The following is a 15,525-nucleotide window of genomic DNA, read 5'->3' as shown; positions in this document are numbered from 1 at the left end:
ATGTGGCAGCAAGTGCACGGCCAACACTCGGTGCTTTAACTGGGAGTGTAATTCTGCTGGTTTACCGGGCTCCCAGTTTACAGGAAATGTGGAGATTAGAGCGACAGATGTCCCTAAGAAGCAGCGGTCAGCCAAACAAAAATGTGCATTATTCTACAGGAAGCCTTTAGAATAAGCAAATAGGAACAAAAGATTGTACAGGGATCTTCTAGTTTCAAAGAGACGTAAAAGAGACTTTAAGGTACGTCAACTAAATATAATGAGTGGAATTTAAATGCATACAAATTTGAACAAAGCTACTTGATAAAAGGGTCTTTTTTGGACAATTGGGACATCTGAATATGGGCTGGATATTAAATATTATTGTTAATTCTGTTATGTATAAAAGAACATTGTGATTTTATAAAGAAAAAAGATTTTAAAAGCTTAATGAAGTACTAGGGAAAAAAGTATATGCCTGGAATGTGCTTTAAAATACTCTTTTCCTCTGGGGCGCCTGGGTAGCTCAGTCGGTTAAGCACGGACTTCGGCTCAGGTTATGATCTCATGGTTTTTGAGTTCGAGCCCCACGTTGGGTTCTGTGCTGACAGCTTGGAGCCTGGAGCCTGCTTCAGATTCTGTGTCTCCCTCTCTCTCTGCCCCTCCCCGTCTCATGCTCTGTCTCTCAAAAAATAAATAAACATTAATAAAAATACATTAAGAGAAAACTCGGAAACATTAAAAAAAAAAAAAGGGGCGCCTGGGTGGCTTAGTCGGTTAAGCGTCCGACTTTCGCTTAGGTCATGATCTCGCGGTTCGTGGGTTCGAGCCCTGCGTCGGGCTCTGTGCTGACTGCCAGCTCAGAGCCTGGAGCCTTTTTCAGTCTCTGTGACTCCCTCTCTCTCTGACCCTCCCCTGCTCACGCTGTCTCTCTCTCTCTCTCCTAGAAATAAATAAAACATTAAAAAAAAAAAAAGAGAGAGAAAACTCGGGGCACCGGGTGGCTCAGTTGGTTGGGTGTCTGACCTCTGCTCAGTTCGTGAGTCCAAGCCCCACGTCAGGCTCTATGCTGACAGCTCAGAGCCTGGAACCTGCTTCAGATTCTGGATCTCCCTTTCTCTGCCCCTCCCCGACTCACACCTCTGTCTCTCTCTCTCTCTCTCTCCCTCAAAAATAAACATTAAAAAAACAACAACTCTTTTTTCCCACCCCCAAGTGAGAGAGGGAGAGAGAAAACAAATATAGCAAAATGTTGGTTGTTGAAGTTGCATGATAAGTATATGGATAATTTGTGTATTATCTACTTCCATATGTACTTAGAAATATTCAATGAGTTGGGTAATAAAAAGTCATATAAAGCAGATACTTTGCTCAAAAAAAACATCCACCTCTTTCTTCACGGACAATATAAAACCCTTGCAATGCACACAGGCAAGTGAAGTAAACGCAGCTGACCCTTGAGGAAAGCAGATTTGAACTCCGCGGGCCAACCTACACGCAGGGTATTATAGTTCGGTACTCTAAGTGCGTTTTCTCTTACGATTTTTTTAATAACCTAAGTTTCTTTTCTCTAGCTTACTATATTGTAAGAATACAGTATGTACCATATACACAAAATATGTATTAATCGACTGTTTATGTTATTGGTAAGATCCCTAGTAGTGAAAGGTCTTGGGGAGTGAAATCTTACATGCAGATTTTTAACTGCACAGGGGGTCAGCCCCTCACCCCTGTGCTGTTTAAGAGTCAATTATATTTGCTTCATGTGCCTGCATCATATGCACGGGAGTGGGAATTAACATAGCTACTTCGCAGACAGCAAGCTTCAAGTCCAGAAAAGTGAAGTACCTTGACGGAATTGGAAGGAACCCAAGAGCCCCCGGGGGTGCCTGATTTCCACACCAAACGGTTTCACCAAAACCAGGGCTCAAGCTGTAAGCCCTGCGCAGTGCTGTGCAAAGCAGAGCTGGGAAGTCGGGGAGAAGGTATTCTGACACCTCCCAGGAGTGGGGACGGCTCTGAACTGGGACCCCACCACACACGGCAATGCTCCAACTACACCAACAGAGGCAGACTGTACTGGGGCCTCACCCCCGCCACACACGGCCTCCCCTCAACAGGCCCACACTCCGGTCTCACCCCAGCCACACACGGCCTCCCCCCAACAGGCCCGCGCTCCAGCCTCCCCCTGGCCGCGCGTGGCAGCGCCTGGGAACGCCGTACAACTACTGACGTGCCACCTGGGGCCTGAGCTCTTGTGTGGGGAAGACCTAGGCAGGTGACTCTCCTGGCGACCACAGTAAACCCTGGACCCTGGAACTCCAAAACCTCGGACACGCATCCTCCTGGCCTCCCTCGGGCCTCTTCCTCGCTGTTTCTCCAGCCAGAGATACTCTTTTCACTCCTCCTCCCCTCTGCCCGTCCCATTCCTACTCAGCCCTCGGGTCCCAGTCTCTGCGGCGAGAGCCGGTGTTGGGTGCCAGACAGAGGCAGCTGCAAGTCAGGCCCAGGGCTCACATTCTAGTACCTTCCTGCTTGGGTTCAAATCAGGAGGCGTTACCAGAGGAAACGCAGCACAGGAGACCTGGGGAAGACAGCCTGGAGCAACACGAAGTCCGAGCGCCCTGTGCTTGGGCGGGGGGGGGGCCGGCAGCGCGCGGCCTGGCGGGGCGCCCCCACCTGGGTGAAGTACGTCCGGGACGCGCTGGAGCCCAGGAGCCTGCCCTCGACGTGCTGCTGCACCCGCTCCAGGATGCTGTCCTCGTGCAGGAAGTGAACCTCATGCTTCGTGGGGTGCACGTTCACATCCACGTTCTGGGGGCTGATCTCCAAACTGGCGGGTAGGGCGGGGGAGGGAGAACAATTAGCCGGCGTGACCCGCATTCTCAGGCCGCGCAGCCCCGGGCACTCAGGTCATCGTTCTCTGCCGCACCTTCCTCGTCTGTAACAGGGACATGACCCACGGCGGGGGTCCCGTGCGTGTGAAGCGCTTCGTGTGGACCTGGCGCAGTGCTTACGGTCAGCTGCACCTCCGTCCCAGACCCAGGGGCAAGTGGCGCAGCTGGCCTGCACGGCCCTCTCCCCGGGACCACGCACCTGGCCCCGGCCCCCGCTTACTTTTTGTGTGAGAGGATCAAAACAAAAACACATGAGAGAACCTTCTAACCCTAAAACCTAACACAAACTCCAGTTTAGAGGCCATGCTGGCCATCACCTTCCTGCCTCAGCCCCAGATCCACCTTTCACCGTGTGCTCCGTGAGCACAATGTGGGTCTCTGTCCACAGAGGGCACTGGAGGGACCCTGGGGAGGGAGGGGGGCCGGGTGGGGGCACGAGACCCGCCACCCACCCGTTTCCCCAACACAGTGGCCGGCACATGGGAGGTGATCAGTGAGACTCTGCTGCGAGAGTGAGTACGTGAAGGAAAGCTGTGCCCTCTGTTGTGAGAGGGGACAGAACGGCCTCTGCCAGCAGCACAGGGGACACGCCGACGGAGCCCCAGCATGCCCATCTCTTTATGAGGGTAGCGGGAAGGGCTCCCTGTGAACCTTCGGTGAGGGGTGTGCGGCCACTTACCTGAGGTACAGGAACGGGTGTGTGTTTTTGGGCAAATAAGCCGCATACACGGTTTCGATGGCTTTTCTTAAGGACGCGGACTCTACCAGCCGATCTAGAAAATAAAAGGAAAGAAGGCAGCTCAGAACCATCCTGAAGGGAGAGGTGACAGGTGCATGTTCGTGCCATGCCGCGAAGCCACTCAGGGAGAACACCCAGGAAAGAAGGACCTCTTTCACCCGCTGCTCCCACTGTGGGCTCGGGCTCTCTATGCTCACCCAGCCACAGCAGCACGGGAGGGCGGGAAACTCTGCCTCCGCCTCCCCTCCCACGATCAGTCCAGGCCACCCTGCTGGGCACAGCGGGCAGCATGCCTCTGGCTCACAGACTTCTCGTACTGGCTGCCTCATACGTGTGCCATGGCTAGGGGGCGCCGCGCTGGTGACTGGGTGAAGTCCAGTGCCAGGCGGTGAGCACCACCAGAGAGGTGTGTGCTAGGTGGAGGGAGGAGGGAGCAATCGACTCTGCCTGGGTACCGGGGAGGGGTATGTTCCAACAGTGGGGTGTCCCGACGGAGTGGCAGGGGTAAGAAAGAGCCATCCGGGCACTTCAAGCCGCACAGATAACTGGATGTACCCTTAGGGTGACTCAGGAAGTGAGGCAGGCGGGAAACACTAGAAGATGGGGGATTAAGACAAAAATCAGAGGAAAATCTATTTTCAGAAAACACAACCTTCCTTTCTCCCCGACAGATGACCCACTGATGACCTGCCCCTCTGGGTCGGTGCAGCCAAGGACACGTCCCGGGACTTCCTTTCCAACGAGAAGGGAGGCCGTGACCGTTCTCGGAGCGCTCGGCAGCCTGCAGCCCCTCAACAATGTCGCTGTGCTTGGTGACGTGTGCCCTGAGCACACGAGCAGGGGCAGGTGTGGGCTCCTGGCAGAGGGCAGCCAGGGCCCCTCTGCTGCGGCTTCTGGGCTGGAGACGCGCTGAGGGCGTGGTCCTTGTCCCACACCGGAGTGCGAGCACACAGTAGTGCGGAGACAACCCAACCGTACACCTGTGAGTGTGGCCTCCCTGCTTCTGGGGAACTGGTCCCAGACCAGACTAGCTACGGCTGACGCACAGCCCGTGCAGTGAGCAGCTCGCCAGAAGCACAGACTTGAGCTATGCACCCGACACGGACACACATTTTTGCTGGTCTATCTGGTAGCCAGCACATGTGTTAAAATGCAGTGATTCTTCATGCACAGAAAACACACATGAAAAATACTTCGGGGGCGCCTGGGTGGCTTAGTTGGTTAAACGTCTGACTTTCACTTAGGTCATGATCTCGCGGTTTGTGGGTTTGAGCCCCGCGTCGGGCCCTGTGCTGACTGCTAGCTCAGAGCCTGGAGCCTGTTTCGGTCTGTGACTCCCTCTCTCTCTGACCCTCCCCTGCTCACGCTGTCTCTCTCTCCTAGAAATAAATAAAACATTTAAAAAAAAAAGAAAAGAAAAGAAAAGAAAAACACTTCTGAGCTCTGATAAGAGCAAACTTTGTTACACGTCAGGCTTTACTCCTTCTTAATAAAGTAGGAAAAACCCTACAGTTATAGATCCGGTTAACAGAATGTGTCTGTAAAATACGCTCTCTTCCTTCTTCTATATGGCTTTGAAAACTGCTGTAAAACACGTACAATCTAGGGGCACCTGGGTGGTGCAGCGTCCGAATCTTGATTTCAGCTCAGGTCATGATCTCACAGTCATGAGATCGAGCCCCACATTGGGCTCTGCAGTGACAGTGTGGAGCCTACTTAAGATTCTCTCTCTCCTTCTATCTGCCCCTCCTCTGCTCATGCACTCACACTCTCAAAAAAACAAAAACAAAAAAACCATGTACAATCTGGGACATTTATAGCTGGTTATCATTATGAGTGGAGAAGAAGAATATACCATTTTCCATGGCAAGCAAACAAAACCATAATGGTGTATTGCTTTGAACAATAAAGGTAAAGGATCTATATGATAAAAATGATACACAGCGGGGCGCCTGGGGGGCTCAATCGGTTAAGTGTCTAACTCTTGATTTTGCCTCCGGTCATGATCTCACAACTCATGACATGGAGCCCCGTGTGGATTCTCTCTCCCCCCTCTGCCCCTCCCCTGCATGTGCTCTCTCCTTTTCTTTCTCTCAAAATAAAGAAACATTAAAAAAATGGTAAGTACTGAACAAACGGAAAGATGCGAGATGCATTTCTGGCTGGAAAATTAAAAACCAAATCAGACCCACTTGTAGTTCCCGGTCAGTTTCTCAAAACCATATAATATGTAATTAAGTAAAAAGCAGCAGAACGCACAATAGTTATTTATGTAACAAGTAGCGATCATGTAAACAATAGGCTTGCAGAGAGATAAGAGTGGAGAGGAAATTCACAAAAATCCAAATTCATCTGGCTAATCTCCTCCCTGATTTCTGGTACTGCTCACTGTATCATAAATCACTCATTCTTTAAAAAGAAAACTCCCAAGGGGCTTATCATCCATTTCTTTGCTAATGACATTGCCCACCCCCAAGGCACCCTCTCCCTGTGTCCCGCTGTGCAAGTCAGGGAGTCCTGAGCTCAGGCGAGAACATCTGCTGGGCCCGGCAGGTGAGGACGCTGTTCGGGCTCACGGACTCTGTACTGCCCTCTCCCAGGCGGGCAACACAAGGCCTCTGCGCCGGCCAGCGGTGGACACGCGTCAGGGGACTGAACACACGCAGGCCGGAAATTATAAATACTTCCCGACCACACCGCACTTGGGCAGGAGGGCTCCCTGCGTGTGATCACACCTGTGGGTTAGGGATTCTTCCACGGTCCCATAAAATTCCCTGCAGACAGACTTCCCCACATGGGTCTCTTCCACTTACGGTTGATGAAGAGTAAGAAGATGCACTTCTTCACTGAGTAGTTTGCGTTGGATATGTAGCCCTTCATTGTGAAGCCAAGGGTTTGATCCTCACACCCCACTTCTATCAGTTCTCTGGTTGGAAAAGAGAAATTCTGAGGCTTTTGAAAATAATGGAAAATTCAAACCGTATAAAAAAATTAGAGCTGGAAAATGAGGGCTCCTTCTCATAAATGAATTCTGCCAAATAAGGACCCGAGACTTGGTTTGTTGAGGTCCTATGGGCCCCCACACCCATGCATCTGTCCACCCACCCATCCATCCACTGTCCATCTGCATACCCACCTGCCCATCCAGTCACTGTTTTCAAGACCTTATGTTATATGCCAAGCACGGCTCTGACTGCTGGGACATGATGACAAACCTAAGCTGTGAGGCCTTGTTTTACTGAAACCTATGTATCTTCGTAACTAAACCCCAAAGAGGAAACTCCAAAAGGACTCATTTCTACGGAACCCCTATATAAATAGCACCACAGTGGGGCTCGAGTTCGATGCTGCTCTGAGCTGTGCTTACGGGAGGTGGGTTAACAGGTGAAAGGAAGTCTTAGCCACGCTCCCCTCTGCCCGCAGACCTTCCCAAGTGCTGGGTCCTCAGCCTGGAAAGCTCCCTTTCTGACAGCTAGCGAATTCCTCCACATCTTTCGCGTCAGGGCTTACTTCAAAGAGGAAGTAACCACCTCTGACTGTCACTCTCTGTGACCCCGGGACACTGTCCTGTGTGCCTTCTCTTTTCCCTTTGGCACAGCTGGCATAACCAGTCATGAACGGCATAACCCTTTCATGTGGCTTCCCAACCAGACAGGGGAGCTGGGAGGGCAGAGGCCCTAGCGCATCGCTCAGCGCAGCGCCCAGGGACCGGCAGGCACTCGCGGCAGGCGCTGGCCCATATGGGGTGATGGGTTCTCTGAGGCTCTGAGCAGAAAATACGGCTCGCACACAGTGAACTAACAAACCTTTTCTTCCCCAGAGTATCTCAAGAGGCTGGCATTCTGGAAACACACTTTGGGGACTGCCACTCAGTGGGGTTTCTAACGTCTTGTGGTCCCTAGGAATTTCCTGACAACTAATTCTGAGTCTTTAAATACAATAAAGAAGCTCATGGAAGTTTCCTTGTACAATAGAGTTCTCTCTCTGCTCTAGGAACACAGTTAAAAAAACACAATTCATTAACAATTAGAAAGAGAAGGGTAATTAAAAGCAATCTGACCAGTCCCTAGTTTGGAACTTGGTTTTGCTCAAAGACTCAGTAATTTGTCCTCTGAAGGAGAAAACTGGGCTTGGGGACTGCTGCTGCTGCTTCCAAGGTTTCTGGAACACGCGAAGTCAGGGCTGTCCCCTCCATCCGGGGCGTGCCTGGCCCACAGCGGGCTCCCAGGATTTCTCCCCTCAGGTTAGGACACAGGCACTCTGGGCCTTGCGGAGTCCTGAGGCCTAACTAGGACTCCGAGATGCAGACGGTAGTTTCCACCAGCAGAGGGAGTGCTGTTTACAATGCAAACAAGCCCCCTGGGGCTTTCCCTGACCGTGCAGATTTGGTAACATTCACAAATCTGCTCGCCACCAGACAGGAAAGTCTGTAAGGACAGGGAATATTTTATTTGTCTTTACATCTGTAACTTCTGGCAAAAAGCCTAACATAGGGGAGGCAATTAATTAATAAATGTTGATGATCACAACGAAGTCCCACAGTGATGCTAAGGGAAGTCTCAGGAAAAGAGGCAACACTGGAAGAGGAAAAGGTTCTACTACACTGTAAACGCTGTGAAGACAGGCTAGAGAGCACACACTGATTTGCAGCCAGAGCATCTGGGAGATAACCTGCGCCCGGGAAGTGTGGATTCCATGAAATAACGACTCCTAGAGCAAATGTGAACCATGGAAAGAAGCCTGCATGTTTCATTAAGGCAGGTACTACCTGGACGGATTCCCAAATAATGGGATAAATGATACACCAAGACATGGAGTGCAGATTTTTTAAAATATGAGTTATCAACATACCGGCTGACAGCATTTCCAAAGATGGAGCGAATATTGTCTACGGTCGTGGCGCCGGGCAGCGTTCTAACATCAGCCACGGTCTCGCCGTGCTGATGAACAGAGCAGAAGATAAAACTTATTGTCACACAGCAGTGACTGAAACATCCTGACCTTACCTCCACAGGTGAGCTCTTAAAAAAACAATCCTTTCTCTAATACAAAACTGTCCCTTATAAACCAACCACTTACTTTTTTAACTGAGAAGCCAATGCCTGAGTTGTGTATTGAATACCTAGCAAAGAAAGAGAAACAGAACAGTGAGCAAATGCACACTGTGAGGCAGAACTCCCTTTGGGTTAAATAAATCGGTGGGGTTACGTGCCTTAAACAAAGATACACACGGCCAAGAATATCTCCGTTATGTCACATCTTCCCCACAGGAAAATAAGCCAGCACACACATCAAGGAGACAACCCATGCCAGCTGTGGCAGAAGCTAAGAGAAACCAGGGTTTTTGGTTTTATAGGGTCTAAGGAGACTCTGGGGCTTTTTAACGCACTCCCCTCCCTGCCTACAGCATTACTCCCCCAGACCCGACAGGTCTGGGTGCTGCATCTTGAGAACCTGGCCTTTACAACCCCTGAACTCTTCTCTCTCTGAGCCCCTCAAGACACCCCCTCCTCATCCGCTTTTTCCTTGGCCTCCAGCCCTGTTCCAGCATCTTCCAGCCTTTTCCCAGTTGGCTATTACTTATCATTTCTCCCCACCGTGGACCTCATGAACTGAAGGACTGTGTCGAGCAAAATGCACGTATTCGGCTAACAATTAGGAATTCACTTAACCACGCCTAGAACCAAAACAGCCAAGCAGAGCTCCCTTATTTCCAGGAGCTAATGTTTTGACGCTGACTGTACAACTCCAGGGAAAAGCAAAGAAACTTGAAGTATAAATCTGTTCCACTTTATTAGGAGTACATGTTTTATTCATTTTGGAGTTTTGAGAAACACTGAAAAAGAGTTACCAGATCTCTGCTACAATCCAAGGACATGCAGGATGAGAGAGCCCGTGCTGGATCCACTCAACCAGCAGGTGAAGTCAGTCTCCAGTGGACATAATGTTATTTCACCCGCCCTGCCTTTCGCTTTCTTCTTGCAAGAGCCCCTAGCCTTCCTCTGGGAAACCACCTCTTCCCCATTCCATCCGATGTACCCGCAGCCCGCCAACCAAGGGACCTCCCACTGACAGAGGCGCCCGATGGGGGGACCCTGCCCCTGCCAGTCAGACGTACTCTCCGAGGAAACAGACACCTGAGTCGAGTCAGGAGAAGAATGCGAACAACTGGAGCAGACGACTCGTGCAGCAGAGCAACTGCTGACACTTCTCGCCACTTGGGGAGTCACGCTTAGCCTTCCAATAAATGTCCCTTAGGCTCAAGTCAGCTGGAGTTCGTCTGTCTTGCTTTCCACCAAAGAACCCTCACTGGCAAAGACCAACTGCTCTCTCCTGGGAGGGGAGAGAAAGCCCAGAACTGGCAACTAAACCTTGATCGGCAACAACCCGTAGGCTAAAACACAACGTACTCTTTTCCATCTAGCTGGGCAACTGCTCTCAATTTATAAGCAGGGGACGCATTTCTTTGGTGAGAACCACTTCCAGACGTGGGACTGTACCTGCCAACAACTTCCAGAATTTTCCCATACTCCTCACTTGGATTTTTTAAAGCTTTCCTCCTTGTGGATATATTGTAAAAGAGGTCCTCCACCTGAAAAGAAGATTTTTTTCTTGTCACTTCACAGAAGTACGTGGAAATAAAGAAGCGAGGTGTCTACCGACAGCTGGCCGGCAGAGAATCAAACTACACTTACCACCAGTACAGTTCTGAGCACTGACTGGGGAGGGCAAGAGACAAGCCGGCCACGGTCAACAAAGGAAATAGATAAGATTTTTCCTGCTTCTCATTTCATTCACTGATTCCTCAAATAGGTGCCGGGGGCTCCCTCTACATCAGGCTCTGCTTCGTGCTGGGAGTGCGGAGATGAGCAAAGCAGTCTTACCCACAGCAGCACACAGCTCACTGGGGCAAACAAGCAGCTTCACAAAGAACTGTACCATCACATGGCATCCAAACAAACGTGGTTTTCAAACTAAGAATAATTATAAAGTTTCTGAAACCATGTGGGCTTCTTGGAAATGGCGCTGTGGTCACCCTGGGTTGGGTACAGGGTATGTATTCACATGCCCTTGGAAGCACACACTCATCTCTGCCTCCCGCCTGCCTGCCTCATCAAGTGCAGGGCCAGGACCCTGTGGGGACATGAGCATCAGCTGGGGCTGGGGGTGGATAGCGGGTGCTTTACGGGATCACACATGGGAAGAGACCGAATGTGGCACCACAGACAACAGGCAGCGGACTGGCCTCCCTCTGATTGATGCCACCATCATATTACTCAGACGGCCTCTCAGTGGGCAGATATTCTTTGTTCCCTTTGACAGATGGGAAAGGTGAGGTTAAGGGACATTGAACATCTTGCCTCTGGACATACAACTATTGAGTTGGAAGGCTGAGACTCTGACTTGTGTCTTTCTGGAGCCAAGTTTAGGGTCCTTTTCATACCAACTACCTCGCCATTCATTTCATCCATCCCCATAAAAAAAGACGAGGGAGCAGACCGGCTGCCGTGCCTCAAAGGCCAGTAACTCTCCCCTTGTTTAGGCAGGAAGTACCTGCTGTTTCTGTGAGCTAGCAAAACTTCATTTTATTACTGCTCTGGAAACTCAGGGACAATTTTACTCCTTATTCCAACATTTACACAAGATCTTTTTCACCACCATTCTTACCGTGATCTGCGTCCCCTGATTGCCTGCACATGGTTTAGGAGGAGCTTTCAGCTTTCCATCGGAGTAACTGGCTCTTAAAGAAAATAATGAGATTATCAATAACCAACAGAAGCAGAGTACTTATCCAAAATGTATAAAAGAAAATGATCAACAACAGATTAAAATACAGCCATGTTATATATGATCTCTTTTTAAAATTTTTTTCATGTTTAATCATTTTTTAAAAGCTTTTTAATCTTTATTTGAGAGAGAGAGAAAGAGAACACACAAGCATGGAAGGGGCAGAGAGAGAGGGAGACACAGAATCCAAAGCAGGATCCAGGCTCTGAGCTGTCAGCACAGAGCCAGACGCGGAGCCTGAACTCAAGAACTGTGAGATCATGACCTGAGCCAAACTGGGCCACTTAACCAACTGAGCCACCCAGGTGCCCCAGTGTCTCAGCGCTTTTGGAGACAGAGCGCTGAGACAGAAAGAGAGGGAGACACAGAATCCAAAGCAGGCTCCAGGCTCTGAGCTGTCAGCATAGATCATGACATGAGTCAAAGTCAGATGCTTAACCTACTAAGCCACCCAAGTGCCCCTATTATATTGTCTTAAGATTTACTTCTTTGTTTTTCTACTATTCCATTATCATTCCAATTGGATACCAAAAAAAAAAAAAAAAAGGAAACCCTATTCTTCTAGCAATTTAGTTTTTAATTCCTGAGTTGTTTTTTAAGTTTATTTTTATTTATTTTGAGAGAGAAATAGAGAGCAAACAGGGGAGGGACAGAGACAGAGGGAGACAGAATGCCAAGCAGGCTCTGAGCTGTCAGTACAGAGCACAATGCGGGGCTCAAAGTCACAAACCATGAGATCATGACCTGAGCTGAAATCAAGCGTCAGATGCTTAACCAACTGAGCCACCCAGGTGTCCCAGTTCCCAAGTTTTGAGCTACAATGCAAACTGCTTATGGTGAGAGTAAAATATCTTCAGTGATTCTGTAATCAGATACGGAGGGGCTGGCGCATGACACACCTGCAGAGGCCCTGGGAATAAAGAAAGGCCCTGGAGAGAACCCTCAATCTAGGGACAGACTGTTCCCTAAAGTGTAAACACTGTGCTAAGTGATCTAGGGGGTAAAAGCACCACAGGAGGATGACAATTCATCTGGGCTCTAGGGAGGAACAGTTTCAGGGAGAAAGCAGGGAAGACCATCCAGGAAGAGCACAGAAGCCTGAGATCACGTGGCGGCGGGGGATGGTGGAGAGAAGCGGCTGGAAAGGTGGATGGCAAGCGCAGGGAGGGTGCTGTTCAGGGATGGCTCTGGATTTCAACCTATGTCAGTGGGTGGGAAGCATCGGTGGGGGGCCCGAGCAGGAGCAGAACAGACTTCCAGAGGTGAAGAAACAAGAATCCCAGTCTATTTTAGGAAGACATTAACTTGTGAGAAGCAATACTGATCACATCCGCGCACGCAGATCCCAGGGCAAGTCTAGTTCACAGAGTCCAACTCTCCTAGCAACAGTGCTGTATATTCTGGAATGCTCCTTTTTCCATTCCGTCCCATGTCTGTCTGTCAAAGGCTGAGAAACAGGCAGAACTGCTGTTGTTGGAGCTGATTTCTGTATTAATTTATGAACAATCTGTAGGATTAAAAAATTTCTTTTTACCGTACTCCTAGATGGGGTACCCCTCCCTGTCTTCCACTAGTAAATGGCCAGTGCTTACAAACACAAAGGAGTAACTCGGATTCCTCAAACCCTGTTTCTGTTCTGTTCCAAGGCTGTTTGTCAGCCTCTGAAAACTGCAGCCAGTGGCCCCCGGTGGAGGGCGAGCAGCACAGGCACACGCGTGTGGCCGCGAGCTGGTGGCTCACAAGGCAGCAAAGAAACCGTGAGCCTCCAGCACCCCCGCCACAGGCCTGTGTGCAGACAAAGCGCTGTCCTACTAACGTGCATCCACATCCACTGCCTCCTTGGAATACATCTGTGGAACAGTTTGTAGGCACTTACGTCACCCCTTACCTGTTGAGAAGCCATGAGTAAGATCACTACCTGATAATCATCCCTCTGGGTTTTCAACTAATCCAGAGAGGCAAGAAAATTTTTTCAAGATCTTGGTCAGAGAAGACGGCCCGAGTGTGGAGACAGAGGTAGGGTGAGGCCGAGGCACAGGGACGCCTCCGCAGGGACCCGAGAGAAGCAGCCTCCGCGTACCTGTATGCGCACTTGGCAGCAGCTGTCTTGGTTGTAATGGTGACGTGAGCCACGTGGCTGATGCTGGCCAAAGCCTGAGGAAGAGAGAACATGGGATGAAAGAAAAGCTCACTGCTGGGTCACCCACTGTCACCTCATTAAAGGGGAAGGTGCTCTAAGTTGCCCCTTCCGTTTTGTATTAACAAATGGCAACAATAAGCATTTTGCTCACTCACTTTCACGATGTGTAAAAAAAAAAAAAAAGGGTATCAAATTGAATTTGTGGCATATTACTAGGAGGAAAATATGTATTAATATTAAAAGTCCACGGGAAACACATCAGAGTATTTCTTTTATTTTAAATCCAGTATAGGTAACATACCACTCATTAACTTCAGGTGTACATGATAGGGAGTCAACAACTCGGTCCGTCACCCTGTGCTCATCATGGTAAGCGTACTCTTAACCCCATCACCTATCTCCCCCGTCCCCGCCCCTTCGCTAACCACCGGTTTGTTTTCTACAGCTCAGAGTCTGTAGACCGCCCTTTGCTTGTTCCTTTTGTTTCTTAAATTCCACATAGGAGTGAAACCATATGGTATTTGTCTTTCTCTGACTGACTCGTTTCACTTGGCATAACACACTCTAGGTCCATCCATGTGATTGCAAAGAAACACCATGGTGTTAACGTGTTGGCAGCAAGTGCGGTCAGGCAGCAGTATCACTGGCATGCTTCATAACATTCTCAATAATCTGCCTCCCAACAATGTGAACACTTGCCTTCATAAATGGGAGCACTCCGAGCAGATAATGTCGCATACTGTTACCCAAAGCTGTTTCCTGTAAGCACTTACGTGTTTAGAAATGCGAACTTAAGGTTATGAAACTGAGACAAAACAAATATTTAAAAAATGACCCCCCCACCACTTGCCTAGCTCACTGGAACCCCCTTCTCCTTTCTCAGGGGCCTCACAGCATATAAACCTGCAGGCAGGCACTGCGGCGGGGGCTGGGTGACAGAAGACGGTGAGCAGAGCCTGCAACAGGCTCAGTTCATGCGCGGGGAACACGGCTCCGGCTCAGAGAGTGCCGGCTCCTGGCTGGACGTCCCCAGTTTGCATAGGCGAGGTAACTCTCATCACGGCAGGTGTGACGATCCTGAGCTGGGCAAGGCGGGCAGGAGGGACACAGGACACGCCGCTCCGGCACATGGCCCACGAGGACGGCGTGCCGTGGGCGGGGCTCTGCTGCCATAGGCGCCTCCGCACCAGGACTGGAGCAAGTGGACAGGGGCCAGCTCTGGGGTCAAGCTCCGGGGTGCCGTCCCCCACTCAGCCACTCTCCAGCCGGGTGCCCTGGCCGTCTCTCTCTCTTCTTTTTTTAAGATTTTATTTTTTTCAGTAATCTATACACCTAACGCAGTGCAGTCCTCCTAACCCTGGGGTCAAGAGTCACGCACTCCACCAGCTGAGCCAGCCGGAGCCCCTCTTAATACTTCCTAAGTGTCAGTTTCCTCATCTGTACAACAGGGTAGTAATAGGACCGGGGCTGCAGGACCAAGGTCAAAAGTTGATGCTGACAAAGTGCTGAGAACCAGCGGCAAAACATAGAAATCCCTCAATAAATCTTCCCTGTTTTTTTTTTTAAAAAGAATTTTTTAAAATGTTTGAGAGAAAGAGTGCACCCTAGTGGGGGAGGGGCAGAGAGAGAGGGAGACACAGAATGGGAAGCAGCTCCAGGCTCTGAGATGTCAGCAGAGAGCCCGACGCGGGGCTCGAACTCACAAACCGTGAGATCATGACCTGAGCCAAAATCGGATGCTTAACCGACTGAGCCCCCTAGGCGCCCCTAGTTCATGTGCTTCTTATCCCTCTTTTAATCTACAGGTTCTTGCTCCCTCCTCCCTCTTCCTTCTTTCTTCCTTAATTTGTTGAAAGAAACAAACAAGCTTTTATCATGTAGTTTCCTGGTCTCTATCATTTACCACGCTCCCTTGCCTCCCATATTTTCTCAATACTGGCACTCAGAGAGTATTTATCAGATTTACATTCGATTATCTGACC

At 49.9% G+C, this 15,525-nt stretch overlaps 1 protein-coding gene across 3 annotated transcripts in view; it reads right to left on the bottom strand.

Annotated features, from left to right (window-relative positions):
• The window catches only part of MLH1 (mutL homolog 1), a 39,628-nt gene that overhangs the window by 18,904 nt on the left and 5,199 nt on the right, over positions 1–15,525 (bottom strand). Inside the window, exons 4-11 of one of the 3 annotated variants that reach the window (XM_039237230.1) lie at positions 13,484–13,557; positions 11,284–11,356; positions 10,116–10,207; positions 8,695–8,737; positions 8,467–8,555; positions 6,429–6,541; positions 3,556–3,649; positions 2,659–2,812 (exon numbers count right to left, since the gene is read on the bottom strand). In XM_039237230.1, coding sequence (XP_039093161.1) covers positions 2,659–2,812; positions 3,556–3,649; positions 6,429–6,541; positions 8,467–8,555; positions 8,695–8,737; positions 10,116–10,207; positions 11,284–11,356; positions 13,484–13,557 — 732 coding nt within the window. Of the gene's footprint in view, positions 1–2,658; positions 2,813–3,555; positions 3,650–6,428; positions 6,542–8,466; positions 8,556–8,694; positions 8,738–10,115; positions 10,208–10,310; positions 10,391–11,283; positions 11,357–12,708; positions 12,841–13,483; positions 13,558–15,525 lie in introns of those variants that run through there. The other 2 variants (XM_039237232.1, XM_039237231.1) reach the window with 2 other exon arrangements.

Source organism: Hyaena hyaena, unplaced genomic scaffold, assembly GCF_003009895.1.
Source record: "Hyaena hyaena isolate Hyena2069 unplaced genomic scaffold, ASM300989v1 scaffold_121, whole genome shotgun sequence".
NCBI lineage: Eukaryota > Metazoa > Chordata > Mammalia > Carnivora > Hyaenidae > Hyaena > Hyaena hyaena.
This window is presented reverse-complemented; position numbering and strand designations above follow the sequence as displayed.